Source organism: Saimiri boliviensis, chromosome 8 (genome assembly GCF_048565385.1).
Source record: "Saimiri boliviensis isolate mSaiBol1 chromosome 8, mSaiBol1.pri, whole genome shotgun sequence".
NCBI classification, from domain to species: domain Eukaryota; kingdom Metazoa; phylum Chordata; class Mammalia; order Primates; family Cebidae; genus Saimiri; species Saimiri boliviensis.
The window spans coordinates 86,056,346-86,079,221 of NC_133456.1; the positions used below are offsets into that span (position 1 = coordinate 86,056,346).

General features: G+C 48.4%; 1 protein-coding gene across 3 annotated transcripts in view; it reads right to left on the minus strand.

The window, feature by feature from the left end:
* The window catches only part of IRAK2 (interleukin 1 receptor associated kinase 2), an 80,307-nt gene extending 61,854 nt beyond the window's left edge, over nt 1-18,453 (minus strand). For all 3 annotated transcript variants that reach the window (XM_074404795.1, XM_074404794.1, XM_010337786.3), the window contains exons 1-2: nt 18,292-18,453; nt 10,353-10,535 (exon numbers count right to left, since the gene is read on the minus strand). In XM_074404795.1, the coding sequence (XP_074260896.1) occupies nt 10,353-10,535; nt 18,292-18,385 (277 nt within the window). In that variant the 5' untranslated portion in view covers nt 18,386-18,453. The remainder of the gene's footprint in view (nt 1-10,352; nt 10,536-18,291) is intronic.
* Between the last annotated feature and the right edge of the window lie 4,423 nt (nt 18,454-22,876).

Consider the following 22,876-nt stretch of genomic DNA (forward strand, 5'->3'; position numbering starts at 1 on the left):
CATGATCTTGGCTCACTGCAACCTCCGCCTCCCAGGTTCAAGCAATACTCCTGCATCAGCCTCCCGAGAGGCTGGGATTACAGGTGTAAGCCTTGCCTAATTTTTGTATTTTTACCTAATTACACCTTGCCTAATTTTTGTATTTTTAGTAGAGACGGCATTTCGCCATGTTGGCCAGGCTGGTTTCGAACTCCTGACTTCAAGTGATCCAACTATCTCAGCCTCCCAATGTGCTAGGAGTACAAGTGTGCCCAGCCAGAGCAGTGGTTCTTAAACCTCAAGGTGCATCAGAATCACCTGGGGGGCTTAAGCCAGACTGCTGGACCTTACCCTTATTTCTGAATCAGCAGATGAAGTAGGGCCCAATAATTTGCATCTCTAACAAGTTCTCAGGTAATACTGGCTCTTAGGATGCTTTGAGAATCACAGATCACTGAGAACCAAAGGATGTAGGACGGGCCAAGCAAAAAACTTACTCCTTTAACAGGGAATGGAGTTTTACAATTGTTTTGTTGACTGCTATAGACGAGAAACGACTTCGTGTTTCTCATCGAAAATGGGAGTTTTTATTGTGGCTTCCTGTTCAAATCCCACCACTGAATTTGGGTGTGCTGGGGGAAGGGGATGCAGACAACTTCTCTTTGTCGGAGAGACCCTGGGTCACTGGGGCCATTAAAGAAGGCTGCACATCACCCACACATCCCAGACTTGCCCTAAAGGAGGTGGCTACTTAGGCCCCCCGGCCTGTCTCCCGTGTGGAAAGCAGACATTTTATGCACGTCAAGACAAGTGTATATGGATATCTGCTTGGCCACAAAGAATTATGGCAGAAACTGCTCATTGTCCCTCCAGTACTGATTTCCTCCTCTTCTAGAGTCCTAGAGCTTCAGTTGTACACATAACCTTCCAGCTAAAGATGACATTTCCCAGCCTCCCTCAGAAGCAGGCGTGGTTCTGTGACCAGGTTCCAGCCAATAGCTTGCGAGGGAAAGAAAGCGAGCAACTTCCGGGTCGTGTCCTTAAAGAAGAGGAGCGTGCCCACCCTTTCCCTCTTTACCCCTTCTTGCTGGCTGGGATGTGCATGTGGGGGCACAGAGGGGCCATCTCAGATGTGAGAAGCCTTGTGTCCACGCTAACAGATGATAAAGAAGACACAGTGTGTGCCTCAATACCACGGAGCTGCCACCTGAGCCAGGGCAGCCTGGCAGTCACAGGAGAAGGAAACGAACATCGTCTTCTCTCAGCCACTGTGGTCTGTGCTGCTTTAACAGCAGTGAACCTGGAAGGCTAATACAGGGGACCAAGATGTGGATGGCTGAAAAAGGAAGAAGGGGCTGACCCTAGCAGAGTCGCTAGGGGAAGGAATGGGTAGCTGTTTTCTGTTCTGAGCCTTCTGTACTGATTCATTCTAATTCTTAGAATAGTCAGCGTTTGACAAATTAAATAACTATGGCCTTGGCAACTAAGGCTGAGGAAATATCAAGCAACAGAGACCCACAGACCCGGTCCTCTGCCCGTTCAGACCAGAAGCCACCGCAGTTCACAATTTCGAGAGACTATGCACAAACATGGCCCCCAGTGGGCCCCAATCGTACCACTGAGTTCAAGTATGGCCTTCAAAAGGCCGCAGTCACAGACAGGCACACCCTCTGGAGAAGTCAGTCCCTGAGGAAGCCACTTCATGTCCAGGACTTTTAATATGTGGGGTTTTCAAGAACCGTTTTCTTCAAATTTATTGTTAATGCCCTTTAAGGGGGGCGGGGCGGCATCTGGCCGGGCGTGGTGGCTCAGGCCTGTAGTCCCAGCACTTTGGGAGACCAAAGTGGGTGGATCACAAGGTCAGGAGTTCCAGATCAGCCTGGCTAATATGGGGAAACCCTTTCTGTAGTAAAAATACAAAAAATTAGCTGAGCGTGGTAGTGCGCACCTATAGTCCCAGCTGCTCAAGAGGCTGAGACAGGAGACTCTATAGAACCCGGGAGGCAGAGGTTGTAGTGAGCCAAGATCGTGCCACTGCACTCCCGCATGGGCAACAGAGCAAAACTCCATCTCAAAAAAAAAAAAAAAAAAAAAAAAAAAAAAAATAGCAGGCATCTGTTTGAACTACTATGGCAATAACAACAACAAAGAAAAATAAATGGTCAGGGACGGTGGCTCTGCCTGTAATCCCAACACTTTGGGAGGCTGCGGCGGGATCACCTGAGGTCAGGAGTTCGAAACCAGCCTGGCCAACATTGTGAAACCCTGTCTTTACTAAAAATACAAAAATTAGCCAGGCATGATGGAGCATGCCTGGAATCCCAGCTATTTGGGAGACTGAGGCAAGCGAATCGCTTTGAACCTGGGAAGTGGAGGTTGCAGTGAGCTGAGATCATGCCATTGCACTCCTCCCTGGGCGACAGAGCAAGACTCTGTCTCAAAAAATAAATGAATAAATAAACAAACAAATAAATAAAATAAAATAAATACAGCAGTGGACAGAGATTAGGTTCCCAAACCGCCAGAGACAATGAGCAAGTTTATAACCAATCGTAAGCAAGTGAGTGCAAAGGTATGTTTAACTGATATTAAACATTAAGCAGTTGGGAAGTGAAGAGGCTTGGAACAGATAGAATAAGAAATTTAAAATGCTTCTCTATATTCACCTCCAAAAAGTGACAAGGATTTACAGCACTTTTTTCTAAAAAAAAAAAAAAAAAAAAAAATACAGAAAGGGGAAGTGCCTTGCCTGAGAATTCAAACCAATACTAACACACCACCAGACGCCCGTAACAAGAGAACGGCAGGGATTCTGTGGATGTGGAAACCAGCCTTAATCATTCTTCCTCAGGCAATTTTGATCAGCAGGGCTGAGAGGAAGTAATAGGAGGTCTGGGAACAAGAAAGGAGGGTAGAGGTGGTGAGAACAGGAGAGCACAGATCTTGAGTAAAGTTCTTTTTGGTTTTTTTTTTTTTGAGACTCCGCAATCTCCGCCTCCCAGGTTCAAGCAATTCTTCTGCCTCAGCCTTCCGAATAGCTGGGATTACAGGCATGCAAAACCATGCCCGACCAATTTGTTTTGTATTTTTAGTAAAGATGGGGTTTCTCCATGTTGGACAGGTTGGTCTCGAGCTCTCAACCACAGGTGATCCACCCGCCTCGGCCTCCACCTCATCCCACCAATCTTGAGTAAAGTTCTAAGCATTACAGAGGCCAATAGGCAAAAGTATCACTAGTGTTTCCCTGACACCAAAGGACTGTGCTCAGAGGCAGCTGGTGCAGCTGAATCTCCCATACAGATGCTAAGTAGGACTGCTGGGGGTATGGTGCGCACCTGTAATCCCTGCACGAGAGAGGCCAAGGTGGGCAGGTGACCTGAGGCCAGGGGCTAGAGACCAGCTTGGCCAACATGGTGAAACCCTGTCTCTATTAAAAATACAAAAATTACCTGGGTGTGGTGGCAGGCACCTGTAATCCCTGCTACTCAGGAGGCTGAGGCAGGAGAATTGCTTGAACCCAGGAGGTGGAGGTTGCAGTGAGCTGAGATGATTCCACTGCACTCCATCCAGCCTGGGCGACAGAGTGAGACTCCGTCTCAAAAAAAAGAAGCTAAGCAGGATGGCTCTGGATCCAGACTGCTTGAATATGACCTTCACCCCTTGGCCATTCTTGGCCAGGTTCCTTGGGTGGAGAAGGGGCTCCTTTGAGCAGACCCTTGGGAAGCGCCAGCACCTCAAAAGTGCTCAGTGTTCCCCTAAAAAGGTGTCACACTGAGATGAGTGTATTTCTGGAAATTTCGCACTCTATTGTTTGTTAGCCTCACATTGCTAAGAATCTGTATGAGATTAGTCAACAGGTTTTGACATCAATGGCGAGTGTCCAACCAGAGGCTGTGTCTCAAGCCCTGGTGCTTCTCTGCTTTCAGGCATCAGGACTCCCCTGCAACCTCTGAGCCTGAGCTGCAGGGGCAACACCGGGGTCTGGTGCCAGCCCCACCCCACCGGCTCCCCTCTCCACTGTGGACTTGACTGGAACCCCCGCCCCTGCTCCTGACTACACTTGAGCTGGACAACAATGAAGTCAAGAGGTCCAGGGCCCAGGGAAAGGAACGGACTTGTCCAGAGCCCACACAGCCAAGGCTGAGCCTGAACCGAAACTCAGGCCCGCCGCCCACGACTGCACTGTGAAACCACCTGGCCTCTCTGGCAGGCCAGAATGAGGATCTGGCCTTCAGGGTATCAACCTAAATAACAAACAAGGAGAGGCTCTCTACAAGAAAATGTTGCTTACTCAGAAACAGGGCATCGGAATGAGAGTACACGTGCCATAGTAAACTAAGTGTATCCAGAAAGGTTTTTCAAAGAAAAACTGAGGAGGATGACGTAACTGTTTTAATGTAATTGTCCTTGGATAACAAGGGTGATACTAGTCTCCCAGGTCAGACAGGCATTTGCTGGACAGATGTCCTCGCAGAAGTATTTTTTGTGTGTGGTTGTGATGGTCTTTATGTAAGGTTGTGGTTTTTATAGAGTCGTCCATGACAGTTATTATTGTCGGGTATTTATGCATGACAGCCCTCCTTCATGGCTTTCCCCAGCTCTATTTGTCAGGGTTATTTATTGTTTTTTTGAGACAGAGTCTCGCTCTGTCGCCCTGGCTGGAGTGCAGTGGTGCATTCTCAGGTCACTGCAACCTCTACCTCCCAGGTTCAAGCAATTCTCCTGTCTCAGCCTCCTGAGTAGCTGGGATTACAGGTGTGTGCCACCGTACCCAGCTAATTTTTTTGTATTTTTAGTAGAGACAGGATTTCATCATATTGATCTGGCTGGTTTTGAACTCCTGACCTCAAATGATCTGTCCGCCTCGGCCTCCCAAAGTGCTAGGATTACAGGTGTGAGCCACCACACCTAGCCGAGTGTTTTTTTTTTTTAACACAAAATGACTCCATGTTGATTCTGACAACTTTTGCAGCGGGAATGTAAGGAGAGGAACAGCGGCAGCTCAGGAGAATCAGGCAGGGAGGGGTTCAGGTGGGTTCCAGGAATGGGGAGGCTGTGGCCTGGACAGCTGACCCCCTCCACTCTGAGGAGGAAGGTGGGCTTAGACAGCAGAAGTCCACAGGGTGGGGAGGGCCATGACTCAGCAGGAGCCACCACTATGTGGGGACACAGGGGAGTCATGCTGGAGCATCACTCACATCGGGAGCCGGATCGCCCCATTCCCTGCCCCAGACAGGAAGGCCTGGAAAGTGGCTTGGCAGCTGAAGGAAGGAGATGCTCTCGCTGCCCCACTGGCCTCCCTGTGCCTGGTGTGGTCTGCCCCACGATGCCCCCAAAAGCCCAGCCTGGGCTGGAGTTCTAGATCTCTCCACCTGCAGAGCCACCTCAGCATCCCCTGCTCTCCTGGTTTATCCCAGCGGGTGGCGCTCTCTAGGCCCCTACCCTCAGGCCCTTGCTCCCAGTCCCTCCTCCTGGAAGCCATCCTTGATTCCGGAAGACCTGAGGGATAGGCAGGTGCTAAACCTGGTATCCTGGTCCAACCAGGTGGTTCCCAGCTCAGGAATCCCAGACAGGACAGTTCTTCCCTGGGTGTCTGGGGCTCCCACCACTGGCTCCCAAAGCACCTTGCACATGCTGGCCCCTCTCTCCTGGGCTCTTACCCAATGCATCACATGGCTGTCTTCTTCCTATTCCTCCAGGTTCATGTCCTCGCGTTGGCCTTTCTTGACCCCCTGTCCTAGGAGGCTCCCCTATCTGGTCCCCGTATCTTGCCTGCTCATTTCTTTACTTGTTTTCCTGTGCATTAACTGTCTCCTCACAAGACTGTGCCCTCATGAGGGCAGAGTTGCTTTGCCTGTGCTATATTCCAGAACTTAGGACAGCACCAGGCAGGTGCCCAGTTAAGTACCTGCAGAAGACTGGCCCCCTGCCCCACACTGCGGGGGTCTCTTTGCAGATGTGAGGAGGGGTGGGGGTAGCCAGACCCCTCTTCCCTTGCCTTCTGCTGAGCCCTGGCTGAACATCAGGTACTTGACATTCTGCTCTTCAACTTCACAGCCACCCTTCATGGTAGGGAGTACTACCGGCTAAATATGTCCCCACAACACGTGATCCTATGCTCTCAGAGGACAGTAGTTCATTAATACTGGTATCAGTATCAATCAACACTTAAAATTTGAAAAAATGGCTACACTTACATGTGTGCAAAACAGGCTCTATACGTCCAAGGGAGTGTATCATGACACTATACAGAAGAGAAAAATGGCCGGGCATGGTGGCTCACACCTGTAATCCCAGCACTTGGGAGGTCAAGGTGGGTGAATCACCTGATATCAGGAATTCAAGACCAGCCTAGACAATATAGTGAAACCCCGTCTCTACTAAAAATACAAAAAGTTGGCTGGGCATGGTGGCTCACACCTATAATCCCAGCACGTTGGGAGGCCAAGGCGGGTGGATCATTTGAGATCAGGAGTTTGAGACCAGCTTGGCCAACATAGTGAAACCCCATCTCTACTAAAAATACAACAATTAGCTGGGCATGGTGGTGGGCGCCTGTGGTCCCAGCTACTCAGGAAGCTGAAGCAGGAGAATCACTGGAACCCAGGAAGCGGAGGCTGCAGTGAGCCAAGATCTCACCACTGCACTCCAGCCTGGGTGACACAGCAAGATGCCATATAGAGGAAAAAAAAAAAAAAAAAAAAAAAAAAAAGCTGGGCCTGGTAGCAGATGCTTGTAATCCCAGCTACTTGGGAGGCTGAGGCAGGAGAATCGCTTGAATATGGGAGGTGGAGGTTGCAGTGAACCGAGATCACACCACTACACTCCAGTCTGGGTGACAGAGAGAAACTTCATCTCAAAAAAAAAAAAAAAAAAATGCTAGAAGGAACCTAAACACTCCTCAATAGGGCAAGCTAAACAAATCATAGAGCATCTGTCAAAGGAATACAATGTAGCTATTAGAAAGAATGTGTTGGAGAGAGATCCAAGATGGCTGATCACTAGCAGCTCCGATTGTAGCTCCCAGTGAAAGCGCAGAGAACAAGAGGATGCCACACTTTCAGACGAGTATCTGTTGCTCACGCACCAGGAGATTCCCAGCAGAGGAGCCCCACGGGTCGCCAGCGCGGCTCTTGTGGCGGCGAGGCGGTTTTGCCGCTGCCTTGGTGCAGCGGTTCTTGGTGCAGAGTCAGAGAAACACCATCAATCTTAATGCCGCTGTTTTGGCTGGCGCAGTGGGTTACTCAGATTTTAGTGCTGGGAATCAACAAGATGGACGTCCACTCAGAAACCCAACTACAAAGATGGTAATTATAAAGACCACAGATGGATAAATCTATAACGAAGGGAAGAAACCAGCCTAAAAAGGCTGAGAATACCCAAAACCAGAACGCCTCTCCCTCTACAGGGGATCACAGTTCCTCATCAGCAACGGAACAAGGCCTGATGGAGAACGAGTGTGTTCCAATTACAGAAGCAGGCTTCAAAATGTGGATGATAAAAAACTTCTGCGAATTAAAAGAACTTGTTCTAACCAATGCAAAGAAACTAAGAACTTTGAAAAAAGGTTTGACGAAATGCTAACAAGAATACACAATTTAGAGAGGAATATAAGTGAATTAATGGAGCTGAAAAACAACACGAGAACTTCGCGAAGTATGCACAAGTTTTAACAGCCGAATTGATCAAGCAGAAGAAAGGATATCAGAGGTTGAAGACCAACTTAATGAAATAAAACGAGAAGACAAGATTAGAGAAAAAAGGATAAAAAGGAATGAGCAAAGTCTCCAAGAAATATGGGACTATGTGAAAAGACCTAATCTACACTTGATAGGTGTAACTGAATGTGACAAAGAGAATGAATCCAAGCTGGAAAATACGCTTCAGGATATTATTCAGGAAAATTTTCCCAACCTTGCAAGGCAGGACAATATTCCACTCCAGGTAATACAGAGAACACCACAAAGATATTCCTCAAAAAGACCAACCTCAAGGCACATAATTGCCAGATTCACCAGGGTTGAAATGAAGGAGAAAATACTGAGGGCAGCAAGAGAGAAAGGTCAGGTTACCCACAAAGGGAAGCCTATCAGACTTAAAGCAGATCTCTCAGCAGAAACCCTATAAGCCAGAAGAGAGTGGGGACCAATATTCAACATCCTTAAAGAATATTTCAACCAGGAATTTCACATCCAGCCAAACTAAGCTTCATAAGTGAAGGAAAAATAGAGTTTTTTTGTGAACAAGCAAGCACTCAGATTTCATCACCACCAGGTCTGCTTTACAAGAGCTTCTGAAAGAACCACTACACATAGAAAGGAACAACCAGTATCAGCCTTTCTAAAAAATACCAAAAAGTAAAGAGCAACAACATAATCAAGAATTTACATCAACTAATGGGCAAAACAGCCAGCTAACATTAAATGGCAGTATTAAACTCACATATATTATTATTAATTCTAAATTTAAATCGACTGAAGCTCCCAATCCAAAGACACAGACAGGCAAAAAAAGCCAAAACCCATCGGTATGCTGCATCCAGACCCATCTCACATGCAAGGATACACAAAGACTCAAAATAAAGGGATGGAGAAAGATTTACCAACCAAATGGAGAGCAAAAATAAATAAATAAATAAAAAGCAAGAGTTGCAATTTTTGCCTCTGATAAAATAGACTTCAAAGCAACAAAGATCATAAGAAGCAAAGGAGGACATTACATAATGATAAAAGGATCAATGCAACAAGAAGAGCTAAAGATCCTAAATATATACGCACCCAATACAGGAATACCCAGATATATAAGACTCATAAAGAGACTTAGACTCCCACACAATAATAGTGGGAGACTTCAACATCAATATTAGACAGATCAATGAGACAGAAAATTAACGATATCCAGGATTTGAACTCAGATCTGGAACAAGTAAACTTAATTAACATTTATAGAACTCTCCACTTTAAATACACAAAATATACACTCTTATCAGTACCACATAACACCTGTTTACAGGCTTAAATGAAATATTGGTTGACTGCTTGTTTATTATTTTCTTCCCTCATTTTTTTTCATGTCTTTATTATTAAGCACAATTATAGGCATACCCATTTTTAGACTGCATTCTAGCCCGGGCAATAAAGCAACACCCCCATTCTCTCTCCCTTTTTCTCTTCCTCTTTCTTCCTCTTCTTCATTAAAAAGAGAGAGAGAGAGAGAGAGAGAGAGAGAGAGAATGTGTCAACTGTCAATATGAAACAGTCCCCGAGCTCTATTGCTAGGTGAAAAAAAAATTCACAATAGTACATGGTGTGCTACTATCTGTATCAAAAGAGGGTTGCAGGCAGGGTGAGGTGGCTTATGCCTGTAATCCTAGTACTTTGGGAGGCCAAGGCAGCAGGATCACTTGAGGCCAGGAGATCAAGACCAGCCTCGATCTCTACAAGAAAAATGAAAAATGAGGCAGGCATGGTGGCATGTGCCTATAGTCCCAACTAGGAAGTTGAGGCAGGAGGATCACTTGAGCCCAGGACATCAAGGCTGCAATGAGCTTTGATCACACTACTGCTCTCCAGCCTGGGCAACAGACCAATGCCCTGTCTAAAACAAAGAAAAGTTTTTAAAAAAGGGATTGCAGATACATAATATCCTTGCTCATGCAGAGAAAATTTCTCCTAAGACAAACCAGAAATGGTTACCAGTCATTACTTCTTGGGATGTAAAGTAGGGAAAGGATGACAATATGAATCATTTTTACTGCAGGCTTTTTTGAATTTTTGTTATAGCTATTGAGGTTTTTAAAATTAACTAATGTATTTATTTTTTTAAATAGCCCAAATTTAAAAGGTATGAAACAATTTACAGTAAAATCTCCCTCCAACACTGTGTTCTCTGGCTGCCACAGGTAACCATGGTTATCAGTTTCTTTTTTTTTAGAGATGGAGTCTTGGTCTTGTCACCCAGGCTGAAGTACAGTGTCACAATCCCAGCTCACTGCAACCTCTGCCTCACGGTTCAAGTGATTTTCCTGCCTCAGCCTCCTGAGTAGCTGGGCTTAAAGGCACACACCACCACACCTGGCTAATTTTGTACTTTTAGTAGAGATGGAGTTTCACCATGTTAGCCAGGCTGGTCTCGAATTCCTGACCTCAGGTGATTCGCCCACCTTGGCCTCCCAGCATGCTGGGATTACAAGTGTGACCCACAGCACTTGGCCTGTTATCAGTTTCTTATGTGCATGGTAAACTCACTCATTAGATTAGTTTTTTTAATTAAAAGAGGAAAAAAGTGTCAAGGCCACAGAATACAGCTCACATGGATGGAAACTGCTCAGGAGCGTGATGGGCCCCACCCAGGCAGGACCCTGAGTTACTCACAGTTTAGGATGATCTGGGCAGCCCTGTAGAGCTCCAGGCGGCACAGGAGGTCCAGGAGCTGCTGGACTGTGGCCTGCCGCATTCCCCACCACCACAGCAGCTCCCTCGTGATGCTCACGCCCTGCACCCGCTCCATGGACTTGATCTTCCGCAGCTGGGTCAGGTCTGTGATCACGTAGGAGGCTGGAACGGAGGGAGAGGACCCTGCTTAGAGTCAAAGAGGCAGTCCCTTCAGGAGAGGTACCCACGCTAGCTGCTAGCTGGGGTTTTTCAGGACATCCTCCTCAAATGCCCCCTCCACACTGGAAACACCACGGTAAGCTGAGGTCCACAGGTGGCCCAAGTTACAATGCTGACTCTGCTGGACACCCATGGGGTCCAGTACACAAGACTTAGCAGAAAGACCACGGGACAGCAGGGTCCAAGCCTTGAGCACTGGCTGCTGCTATGCCTGGGGCAGTCGGCATGCCTGGGGGAGTCTCAGTGAGTACCAGCTCTGCCTGCCTCCCCTTCTAGATGGAAAGCCCGTATAGGCGGGGAGCGCTACCTGTTTGGTTCACTGTTACTTCCCCAGAATTGAGAATAGTGCCTGGCTCAGAGTGGAGGCGGGGCCAGGACGAGGGTGAGTCAGGTGAGGCACCTAAGGAAGGAAAATGCAGGAGGCGCTGACTTTCAGGTGGCACCGCAGGACCCTGAGCATCTGAGCCTCCTTACATTTTGCCCTGGCATCTCATTCCTGTCAGCTAAGTCCCAGTCCTGGTCAGAGGAATTCAACAAGCATGTGAGGTTGGGTGCAGCAGCTCACACCTGTAATTCCAACACTTTAGGAGGCCGAGGAGGGATTGCTGGAGCTCAAGAGTTCAAGACCAGCCTGGGCAACATAGCAAGACCCTGTCTTTACAAAAAATAAACAAAGTAGCTAAGCATGGTGGTATGCATCTATAGTCTTAGCTACTCGGGAGGCTGAAATGGGAGGATCACTTGAGCCCAAGAGTTGGAGGCTGCAGCAAGCCACGATGATGTCACTGCACTCTAGCCAGGGCAACAGAGCAAGACCTTGTCTCCAAAAACAAAAAAAGCTACAGCACGTGAATGATTGAATGAAAAAACACAAACCTATATACCACATTGTCTTCAGAGAACTGTTACAAGGATCAAGAAAGCCATGGATACAAAAACACTTAGCCACTTCTGAACTACGAGTCAAAACTTGAAGGGTGCTACCACTGGTAACAGTAAAAATAATGCATTCTTTCTTTTTGTGTTTTACCATAAAATTAATGGTTGTTCACAAAAAAAAAAAAAAAAAAAAAAACCATGGACAACACGGGGGGGAAAGTTACACAGCATCCCACGATCCTCCTAAGGCCACTAGGGTACTTCCCCTTTCCAAAAATCACCCCTTCTACATAGATGTGGCTTTGGTTATAGTTGTGCCACACTGCAGGTAACAGTTTGTATCTTTTTTAAGAGATGGCTTCTCACTATGTTGCCCAGGCTGGTCTTGCACTCCTCGCCTCAAGCAATCCTTCCACCTCAGCCTCCTAAAGTGCTGGGATTGCAGGTGTGAGCCACCGTGCCTCACCTGAGATTCTGCATCCTGGTCTTATTTATTAACATTATGCCATAGGGACTGGACACAGTGGCTCACGCCTGTAATCCCAGCACTTTGGGAGGCTGAGGAGAGTAGATCACCTAAGTTCAGGAGCTCAAGACCAGCCCGGCCAACATGGTGAAACCCTGTTCCTACTAAAAATATAAAAATCAGCTGGGCATGATGGTACACACCTGTAATCCCAGCTACTTGAAAGGCTGAGGCCAGAGAATTGTTTGAATCCAGGAAGTGGAGGTTGCAGTTAGCCAAGATTGTACCACTGCACTCCAGCCTAGGCAACAGAGGGAGACTCTGTCTCAAAAAAACAAAAACAAAAACAAAAACAAAAACAAAAAAAAAACAAAAAAAAAACCATAGGCATCTTCTGTTCTGTTACAAGCTCTTCATAAAAAAGTAAAAATTGCCAGGCGCGGTGGCTCACGCCTGTAATCCCAGCACTTTGGGAGGCCGAGGCGGGTCACAAGGTCAAGAGATTGAGACCATCCTGGTCAACATGGTGAAACCCCGTCTCTACTAAAAATACAAAAAATTAGTTGGGCGTGGTGGCACGTGCCTGTAATCCCAGCTACTCGGGAAGCTGAGGCAGGAGAATTGCCTGAACCCAGGAGGCGGAGGTTGCGGTGAGCCGAGATCGCGCCATTGCACTCCAGCCTGGGTAACAAGAGCGAAACTCCATCTCAAAAAAAAAAAAAAAAAAAAAAGTAAAAATTGAGGCCGGGCATGGTGGCTCATGCCTGTAGTTCCAACTACTCAGGAGGCTGAGGCATGCAAATCACTTGAACCTGGAAGGCCAGAAGTTTCAGTGAGCCAAGATTGTGTCACTGCACTCCAACCTGGGTGATAGCTCACAAAAATAAATAAACAAATTTTTAAAATAAAAAATAAATACGCCAGGCATGGTGGCTCACGCCTGTAATCTCAACATTTTGGGAGGCTGCAGTGGTTGGATCAACTGAGGACAGGAGTTCAAGACCAGCTTGGCCAACATGGTGAAACCCACCTCTACCAAAAATACAAAAATTAGCCGGGCGTGGTGGTACACGCTTGTACTCCCAGCTACTTGGGAGACTGAGGCAGGAGGATCACTTGAACCCCGGGGGCAGAGGTTGCAGTGAGCTCAGATCGTGCCATTGTACTCCAGCCTGGGTGACAGAGCGAGACTCCATCTCGAAAAAACAACCAAACAAAAAAAGAATATATAAACATAGGTGGGCCAAGTAGAAGAAGGAAAGCAAGAGATGAAGCCCAGGACCACATAACAAAGACCCTCAAGCAAATGCCCGGCTTTAGAGTTTGGACTTGATCCTAAGAGCTGCGGGGCACCACAGAAGATTTCAGAGCCAGGGAGTGCCACGACCAGATTGCACAATCCCCTACCCTTTGGACAAAATGGGCTGGTGACAGCCTCCTACACACAGAAAGACTCCAGGAGAAGTGCCCCGTTCGGATGGAAAGTTTCTAAATTGCTACGTCACTGGAAACTCCAGGCTAGATGCCTGTCAGTGGGAAGTGATGTCAGCTGGGTCAGGGACTGCTCCCAGCGAAACAGAGAAGGGAATGGAGGGAAAAGGAAGAACCATCACCTGCTACAAAGCAGTGTGCATCCACACACACCCCTTGTGAGGCAGCATGATGTAATGGGAAAACAGAAGCCCAGGGCCACCACTGGTGGCCAGTGGTGGCAGGAACTCAGCCACAGCTTGACCCTCCGTGGGCTGAACTTTCCTTACTTGTGATGGTAATACAAGAGAAAGAGGAATTAAACTCTAAGGTGCCTTCCAGTTTAGACATTTTTGTTCCATGACAGTGCCATATCTTAAGGTCCTGACCAATCAGCATTTAACTTGACCCTTGATTTATTTTATTTATTCTTTTTGAGAAGGAGTCTTGCTCTGTTACCCCAGCTGGAGTGAAGTGGCATGATCTCGGTTCACTGCAGCGTACACCTCCCGGGTTCAAGCGATTCTCCTGCCTCAGCCTCCCAAGTAGCCAGGGCTACAGGCATGTGCCACCACTCTCAGCTAATGTTTTGGTATTTTTAGTAGGCAGGGTTTCATCATGTTGGCCAGGCTGGTCTCGAACTCCTGACCTCAAGTGATCCGCTCTCCTCGGCCCCTCAAAGTGCTGGGATTACAGTCGTGAGCCACTGTACCCAGCCTCAACCAGACCCTTTAAACAGGGTCAGGGCACAATACAGATCTTGAGGGGATGAGTCACTACCAAGGCCTCCTGCTAAGTCCACAGCTTTTTCTCAACATGGACAGGTAATAATACCTGGTAGAACATTTAGGAAACAAAATCAAAGTCCCCATGATCATCCCACTTGGAGGACCCCAAGGAAACCACCAGTTCTATTTTGGTGTCTAATCTTCCAGACTTGTTCTACAGACACGAAAACATGTACGAAGGTCAGCAGGACAGTAGCGGCTGTTCAGAGGCCAGATCTTGGGATTCAGGGCCTGGGTTCAAATCCTGTCTCTGCTGCTTACTTGGTGTGTGTTTAGAGAAGGCCTGGTCATCTCTCCCGGAACCCCAGTTTCCTCATGTGTCAAACAAGAATAACAGTAGCACCCGCCTCAGAGATTGTTGCAAGGATTAGATGAGTTATATGTACAGAAGCACTTCGAACAGTGTTCGACACACAATAAACATGATATAAGTGTTAGCTGTAAGTGTTAAACTATCTACACTCTATGAAAACTTGTTTCATAGCCAGGTACAGTGGCTCATGCCTGTAATCTTGGCACTTTGGAAGAACGATGCAGGCAGATCACTTGAGGCCTGTCTCTTTATTTTATTTATTTATTTATTTTTGAGATGGAGTCTCGCTCTGTTGCCCGGGCTGGAGCACAGTAGCACGATCTCGGCTCACTGCAACCTCTGCCTGCCAGGTTCTTGCAATTCTCCTGCCTCAGCCTCCTGAGTAGCTGGGAATACAGGTGCCCACTGCCACTCCCGGCTATTTTTTTTTTTTTTTAATTTTAGTAGAGATGGGGTTTCACCATGTTGGCCAGGCTGGTCTTGAACTCCTAAGATCAGTCAATCCGCCCACCTCGTCCTTCCAAAGTACTGGGATTACAGGCATGAGCCACCGCACCCTGCCAATTTTTGTATTTTTAGTAGAGATGGAGTTTCACCATGTTGGCCAGGCTAGTCTCGAACTCCTGACCTCAAATGATCCGCCCACCTAGGCCTCCCAAAGTGTTGGGACTACAGGCGTGAGCCATCACACTCGGCCTGTTTTTTATTTTTAGTAAAGTCAGGGTCTCACTATGTTGCCCAGGCTGGTCTCAAACTCCTGGCTTCAAGAGATGTTCCCACCTCAGCCTCCCAAAGCACTGAAATGACAGGTGTGAGCCATGGCATCCGGCCTGAAAATGTTTTTATCCCCAGTGGTTAACAGAACAGGGACTATCATTCTTGAGCTCCTAAATCCTGCAGGAGTTCACCTGAGGCAGTAGAAAACCTTGCCTATCTTCAAAGTCCTCCAGAGCAGAGAAGGCACAGCCTCCTGAAATGCCGCATCTTAGAATCAAACGCCCTTTCTCCAGACTAACCACAGCCCTCCCTGAGTGGGTGATGAGGAAAGCCCTAACTTGACCCTTTTCAAACGGCTGAGTCTCCTAAGCCTCTCAGCAACTCTGTGAAGGTGCTTCATGGATGAGGAAACCAAAGGCTCAGAAAGAGGCAGTCACCTGACTGACGTCACACAGCTGGGCAGGGGCAAAGCAGGATTGTGCGCAGAGGCTGGCACATGCATGAGTGAACGAGACAGGGAGTGGTCACAGAGGAGCCCCTGCGTGGAGCCCATCTGCACATGCCTGGGGCCGAAGCTGTAGGAAGCCCATTTTACACAGGCTAAGGCAAATCCCAACAGAGGCAGCTGCCATCGCAGGGGTGGCCTGATTATCTGCCAACAAGGGTTGGGTCCGAAAGAGCACGTGACTGCCTGTGGCTGCGGAATCTTTTGAATCACTGTAGCATTCTCTCTACCCTCTCCCGGTACCACCATCAGCTGCGAAGAACCATCTTCTTTCTAAAATGACCCCGCCCACCCCGACTTTTTAGGACTGAAAGGACAATCACAGTCACTTGTTCATTTGGCTAAAGAGGAAACCGGAGCACTGGGACTGGGCCTGGAACAGCGGGCTGGGCGCACAGCTGACTCCAGTTGTGATCCAATGTGGGAAGCGGGCTGACCGCAGGCTCCAAGCCAGCTCCAGTGGCTGAGAGTGGGCAGCCCACATCCTCACCTCACCAAGGCCTGGCAGCTCATTATTCACTCTGGCATCTGCCCTCTAGCCAAGCACTGTCCCAGGCTCTGGGAATACAGTAGTTGAAAACTAGATGGGTAAGGCCCCTGTCCACATGGTGCTTCCACTCCATAGGGAGACAGGTGGAAACAATTAAGGAACGAGGGCCATCAAAGGCTGTGAAGTGGAATGAGGAAAATGAAACACGGTGATGGGCTGGAGAGGAATAGGGGCCAGGAAAGGCCTCTCCATTTCAAAGGAGGTGCCATGGGAGCTTACCTGAAGGATTATGACAAACCGAATAATACCCTTGGAAAACATTCACATCCTAAGCCCCGAGACCTGTGAATATGGTACCTTATGTGGCAAAAGGGACTTTGCAGATTAGATTAAACTAAGGATTCTGAGATAAGATTATCCTGGATTCTCTGGGTCTGGCCAAGGTAATTACCAGGGTCCCTGTAAGGGGGAGGCAGGAACATCAGATTCAGAGAAGAGATGACGGCAGAAGCAGGGGTCACAGACACAGATGTGATGACACTACACCAGTGGCCTTGAAGATGGAGGAAGGGGCCACAAGCCACGGGATGCTGCCAGTCATCGGGAAGCCCCACAGGCCTCGGGAAGCCAGTCAAGTCAAGGAGACCTACTCCCTGCTAGAGCCGCCCTGAGTTAGGACTCTGACCTCCAGAATGCTGAGATAATAAACTTGCGGGGTTAGAGGCCACAAACTTTGTAGTAATCTGTAACTACAGCAGGAGGAAACTAACAGACCAAAAAGCCAGCCCCGGGTAACACAGGGAAGAAAGTCCCAAGTGGAGGGAATAGCACATGCAGAGGCCCTGTGTCTGGCCGGGGGACATCAGTGTGGCTGAAGCCGGAGAGTGACGCTGGGTGTGGAAGGAGAGGAAGTCAGAGAGGCCAGCACTGGGCAGATGTGTCAGACCTGACAGGCCTGACAAGGCGTACAGAACATAATCATCCCAGTGGGAAGGCTCAAACAGGTATTCTCCAAAGATGTGCAGCAGGACCCGGTGGCTCACACCTGTAATCCCAGCACTTTGGGAGGCCAAGGCGGGTGGATCACTCGAGGTCAGGAGTTTGAGACCAGCCTGACCAACATGGTGAAACCCTGTCTCTACTAAAAATACAAAATTAACCGGGCATGGTGGCACGTGCCTGTAATCCCAGCTACTCAGGAGGCTGTGACAGAACTGCTTGAACCCACAAGGTGGAGGTTGCGGTGAGCCAAGATCATGCCACTATACTTCAGTCTGGGCAACAAAAGACTCTGTCTCAAAAAAAAAAAGAAAAAAAAAAGGTATGCAAATGGTCAATAAGCACAGGAAAAGATGCTCCCAGCATTAGTCATTAGGGAAATGCAAATCAAAGCACAGTAAAATGCCACTTCGCAGGTGACTACCATCAAAAAGGTGACAATAAGGCCAGCCATGGTGGCTCACATCTATAATCCCAGCACTTCGGGAGGCTGGGGTGGGCGGATCACCTGAGGTCAGGAATTTGAGACCAGCCTGCCCAACACGGTGAAACCCTGTCTCTACTAAAAATACAAAAATTAGTCAGGCATGGAGGCACACGCCTGTAATCCCAGCTACTCAGGAGGCTGAGGCAGGAGAATCGCTTGAACCAGAGAGGTGGAGGTTGCAGTGAGCACATCAGGGAGTGACAGCACCGTAGGTCACTCCCCGGGACCCGGGTGGGAGTCCCTCTGCGGCTCGGCCACCAAGCCCCCGCGCACTTTCCCGCGCTGTCTGCAGGACGAGATCGAGGCTGGCACTTCGCAGGCCGTTGTGGGCTGGATGGACGACCTGGGGCCGTCGCCGAGCCAGCAGCGGTGACAGGAGGGCTCCCGCACCGACCGTTCTCTGGACTCAGGGCGCAGTGGCAGCGGCCCCTGCTCAGCGACAGAGCTCCCGATAGACGTCCTCAGAGACCACTCGGATCGGACCCGCTTAACCCAGGTGCCCGAGGGGGCTTGGCCGCCGGCTCCAGCCGGGATCGCTGCGGGCACCGCTCGCCCTGGCCCCTCCCCACCCCGGGCTGCACTCACCGAACTCCATCCAGTCCCACTCGCTGAGCGTGTCCATGTTGCGGCACAGGTCGTCCAGCACCCAGGAGGGCAGCTGGTAGATGTAGCAAGCCATGGCGCGCTGCGGAGCCGGCTCTGGCGCCTGGCGACTGGGTCGGACACCAGGGCTCCGACTTCTCTAGCCGGGGGCAGACCGGCGGGGAAGTGGGCGGGGCGGGAGGGCACCAGCGCCCCCAGCGGTCTCCGGCGGCACGATGGCCCCGCGGGCTCCACCCCAGCGCCGGCCAGAGGATCCAAACTGCTAGGGGACCCTAAGGCCCTGCGGGGAGAAGGCCACACGGGAATTCCGCCGCAGCGGCAGGCAGCCCTCTGACTCCACTTCCAGCGGCGCTACATCATGTAGCATGCGCTCATCAAATACTCCATTCATTACCTGCTGTATGCCAGGCACTGCCCAGGTGTTGGCGATACCTAAATAAGAAAGCCTCCCGCCGGGCGCAATGCCTCACACCTGTAATCCCACGTCTGGCCAACGTTGTGGAATCCCCATGTCTGCTAAAAATACAAAAATTAGCTGGGCGTGGTGGTGGTTGCCTGTAATCCCAGCTACTTGGGAGGCTGAGGCAGGAGAATCACTTGAACCCAGGAGACGGAGGTTGCGGTGAATCCAGATCGTGCCATTGCATACCGGCCTGGGTGACAAGAGCAAGACAGAAAAGAAAAGAAGAAAGAAAGGGAGACGAAGGAGAAAGAGAGAAAGGAAGGAGAAAGAGAGAAAGAAAGAAAGGAAAGGAAGAAAGGAAGGAAGGCAGACAAACAAAAAACAGAAACAAACAAAAAAATAAGAAAAATAAACATAAAGCTGGGTGTGGTGGTGCATACCTATCTATAATCTCAACACTGTGGGAGCCACTGCCCTAACCCAGGTGTTCAAGACCAGTCTGGGCAACATGGCAAGACCCTGTCTCTATTACAATTTAAAAAATAAAATATTTGGCCAGGTATGGTGGCTCATGCCTGTAATCCCAGCACTTTGAGAGACCAAGGTGAGTAGATCACTTAAGTTCAAGAGTTTGAGACCAGCCTGGCCAACATGGTGAAATCCTGTCTCTGTGAAAAATACAAAAATTAGGCCTGGTGGTGGGCACCTGTAATCCCAGCTACTTGGGAGGCTGAGGCAGGAGAATTGCTTGAACCAGGAGGGGAAGGTTGCAGTCAGCCAAGATTGTGCCACTACACTCCAGTCGCAGCAACAGAATGAGATTCTCCCTCTTGGAAAGATCAATAAACCTCTATCCTACCCTTGCAATCTTTTTTTTTTTTTTTTTTTTTTTTTTTTTTGGTAGATGGAGGTCTCACTGTATCGCTGAGGCTGGTCTCAAACTCCTGTCCTCCAGTGATTCTCTAGCCTCAGCTTCCCAAAACGCTGAGATTGCAGACTTGAGCCATGGCAACTGGCCCACTATCCTTTCTAATGGCTTAGCTGGAGTGCCATTCTTAATTTGGCCAATCTCCCCTGGATATACATTTACTTCCATTACTGGAGTCTGTTCCAGAGGGATCTGCTTTCTGCATCTATCAGAGGAGTGGAAGGCCTGGAGTCTGCCAAGTATAAACCAGTATTTAGAAAAGTTGCCTCAGAGGCACATCAGACCCTCTCAAAATCCTCCCTACTGCCTGGCGTTGCTCCAGGACAGGGTAACCCAGACCTGCTGGAACAGCCCTCATATGGTTTGGCTGTGTCTCCACCCAAATCACATCTCGAATTGTAATCCCCATAATCTCCACATGTCATGGGAGGGACCCAATAGGAGGTGAGTGAATCATGGGAGTGTTTTCCCCCATGCTGTTCTCATGATAGTGAATGAGTTCTCATGAGATCTGCTGGGTTTTGTTTTTTGCTTTTTTTCCCCCTATCTCCAGTATCAGGTATAAGCATGAGATCTGAAGGTTTTATAAGCATCTGGCATCTCTCCTGCCGCCCTGTGAAGAGGTGCCTTCCACCACAATTGTAAGTTTCCTGAGGCCTTCCCAGCCATGTGGAACTTGTCAATTAAACCTCTTCTTTATAAATTACCCAGTCTTGGGTATTCCTTCATTACAGCATGAGAACAGACTAATACAAGCCCTTACCACAGTTTCTATCTGAGGTTTCTGAGCATGGGATAGCTATAGCAAGGGTTCTCAAAATTCTTGGGTTGGGCATAGGTAATGAACACACTCCTACAAGGGAATAACCACCATCTCATGTCACTCCCCATCAAGGAAATTGCTAAACTGTCCCTTGCCAGATTAATTCTCCTCCAATTTAAGATGAAATGGTTCAGTAGGACTTCCTCCCAGCCTTTCAGTAACCCTAGCTCTGTTATTAACATTTGTGGGTCCAGCCCCAAGCCTCTAGGATTCAGCTTTTCCCAACCAGAACGAAACAACCTTTCATGTTTTTCCATCTGACAGACAGGGAGAGAGCCTATTGCCATTAGCTTGTATGTCAAGCAGAATTATTATTTTCCTGCGGTTTCATGTTTTCAGTTTTGAAACAAGTTTTGTGGATTTTTCTCCCTCTCATATATCCAGTGCTATTGCCCAATCCTTCTCATGACCATCATGCGTGTACCTCATTTTTCTGTGACCTGCCAATGGATTACTGGGTGTGTGTGGTGAGGGGTGGGAGCAGGAAAATATTTTGTTGGGGCAGATAGTTTAGGTGAGTGGAAATAAAGGGGAAAAACAAGTTGAGTATCCCTCATTGGAAATGCTTGGGACTGGAGGTGTTTCCGATTTCAGATTTTTTTTTTTTTTTTTGGAATGTATGCATATATATAATGAGGTATCTTGAGGGTGGGACCCAAGTCTAAAGGTGTGGGAAGTAGAAAAGTTCCCCTTTAAAGTTTCCTTTCTTGTTAAAGAATAAATCGTAAGTGTGCTAATAACTTTGTGAAGCCCTATCCTATGTAGTTGTTAGACATGCCATGCTTACAGGCACGTAGTACATTCTATGTCCTTGTACTTTAACCAAGATATCTGTGCTGGACCTGCCCAGCTCGCTATTGCTTTTACCTGTTTAGAAAAGTTTTAAGTTGTAAGCCAATCGGGTTTTACTTTAGATTGTGAGGTCTGGCTCTAGCCAACAGAGATCAGACACAGCAGTAAGGACCCCAAATGCATAAGGGATAAATATGTCTAGTTTTCCTTTGTTCATTGTATTCTTGTGACAAAATGGCTAGCAAGAGTACCCTTCCTGAAGTCCAGGAAGTAAAAATTGCTTGCTGAAAGATCCTTTGTCTCAGTGCTAATTTTTCTTTGAGGCACTGAGCATCTATTTCCAACAAAAGGCAAAATTCATTAAACTTTGTGTTTCAGAGACAAACACTATGTTTTCCCTCTAGATTTCACACTAACACAATACCAACACAGAATGCTTTTGTGTCCAAATGTGTAGATTTCTCCCTGCCAGAAGCAAGCAATCTATTCTGTATTGAACGCCAACTAGGTGTCCTCTAATTCACTTCCAACACCATCTGTCTGGAAATAATATCCGATCCTGCAAGTTGAGGGCTCAGTCCCCAGGACTTGGCCCCACCCCCACACCAGTAGCAAGTCTGGGTATCCAGAACTTCTGACCAGCCAGCTTCAAGTTGGTGTTCCCACAACCCTCTCTTTGGGTTTAATTTGCTGGAGTGGCCCACGGAACTCAGAGAAACATGTTTACCAGTCTTTTATTTTTTGAGACAAGGTCTTGCTCTGTCAACCAGGCTAGAGTGCAAACTGAGCAGCTGGGACTGCAGGCATGCACCACCATTCTTGGCTTTTTTTTTCCTAGTAGAGAAGGGGTCTCACTATCATGCCCAGGCTGGTCTTGAGCTCCTGGGCTCAAGCAATCCTTCTACCTCAGCCTCACAAAATGCTGGGATTATATGTGTAACCCACCACACCCAGGCTGCCAGGTTTATCATAAACGATATTACAAACGATACAGATGAAGAGATGCATAGGCCAAGGAATGGGGTAAGAGACGCAGTTTCCATGCCCTCCCTGGGTGCACCACCCTCCAGGAACCTCTACATGTTCAGGTAACCTGATGCTCTCTACAGTCCTCGTGGGTTGGTTTGTTTGTTTTGAGACAGAATCTCACTCCATCACCAGGCGCCAGGCTGGAATGCACTGGCGCAACCTTGGCTCACTGCAACCTCCGCCTCCCGGGATCAAGCACTTCTCCTGCCTCTGCCTCCCGAGTAGCTGGAACTACAAGCACGTGCCACCACACCCAGCTTATTTTTTTTCTATTTTTAGTAGAGGCGAGGTTTCACCATGTTGGCCATGATGGTCTTGATCTCTTGACCTCGTGATCCGCCCGCCTCGGCCTCCCAAAGTGCTGGGATTACAGGTGTGAGCCACTGCACCTGGCTGTCCTTGTGGGTTTTAACGAGGCTTCATGATGTCACCATGCCTTCCCCCAAGGTATGAGGTGGGACGTTCTCTGAAACGAGGGCTGTATTCCTGGAGTTTTGGGAGGCCCAGGTAGGAGGACTGCTTGAGCCCAGGGGTTCAAGACTAGCCTGGGCAACACAGGAAGACCCCACCTCTACAAAAAACTTACAAATTA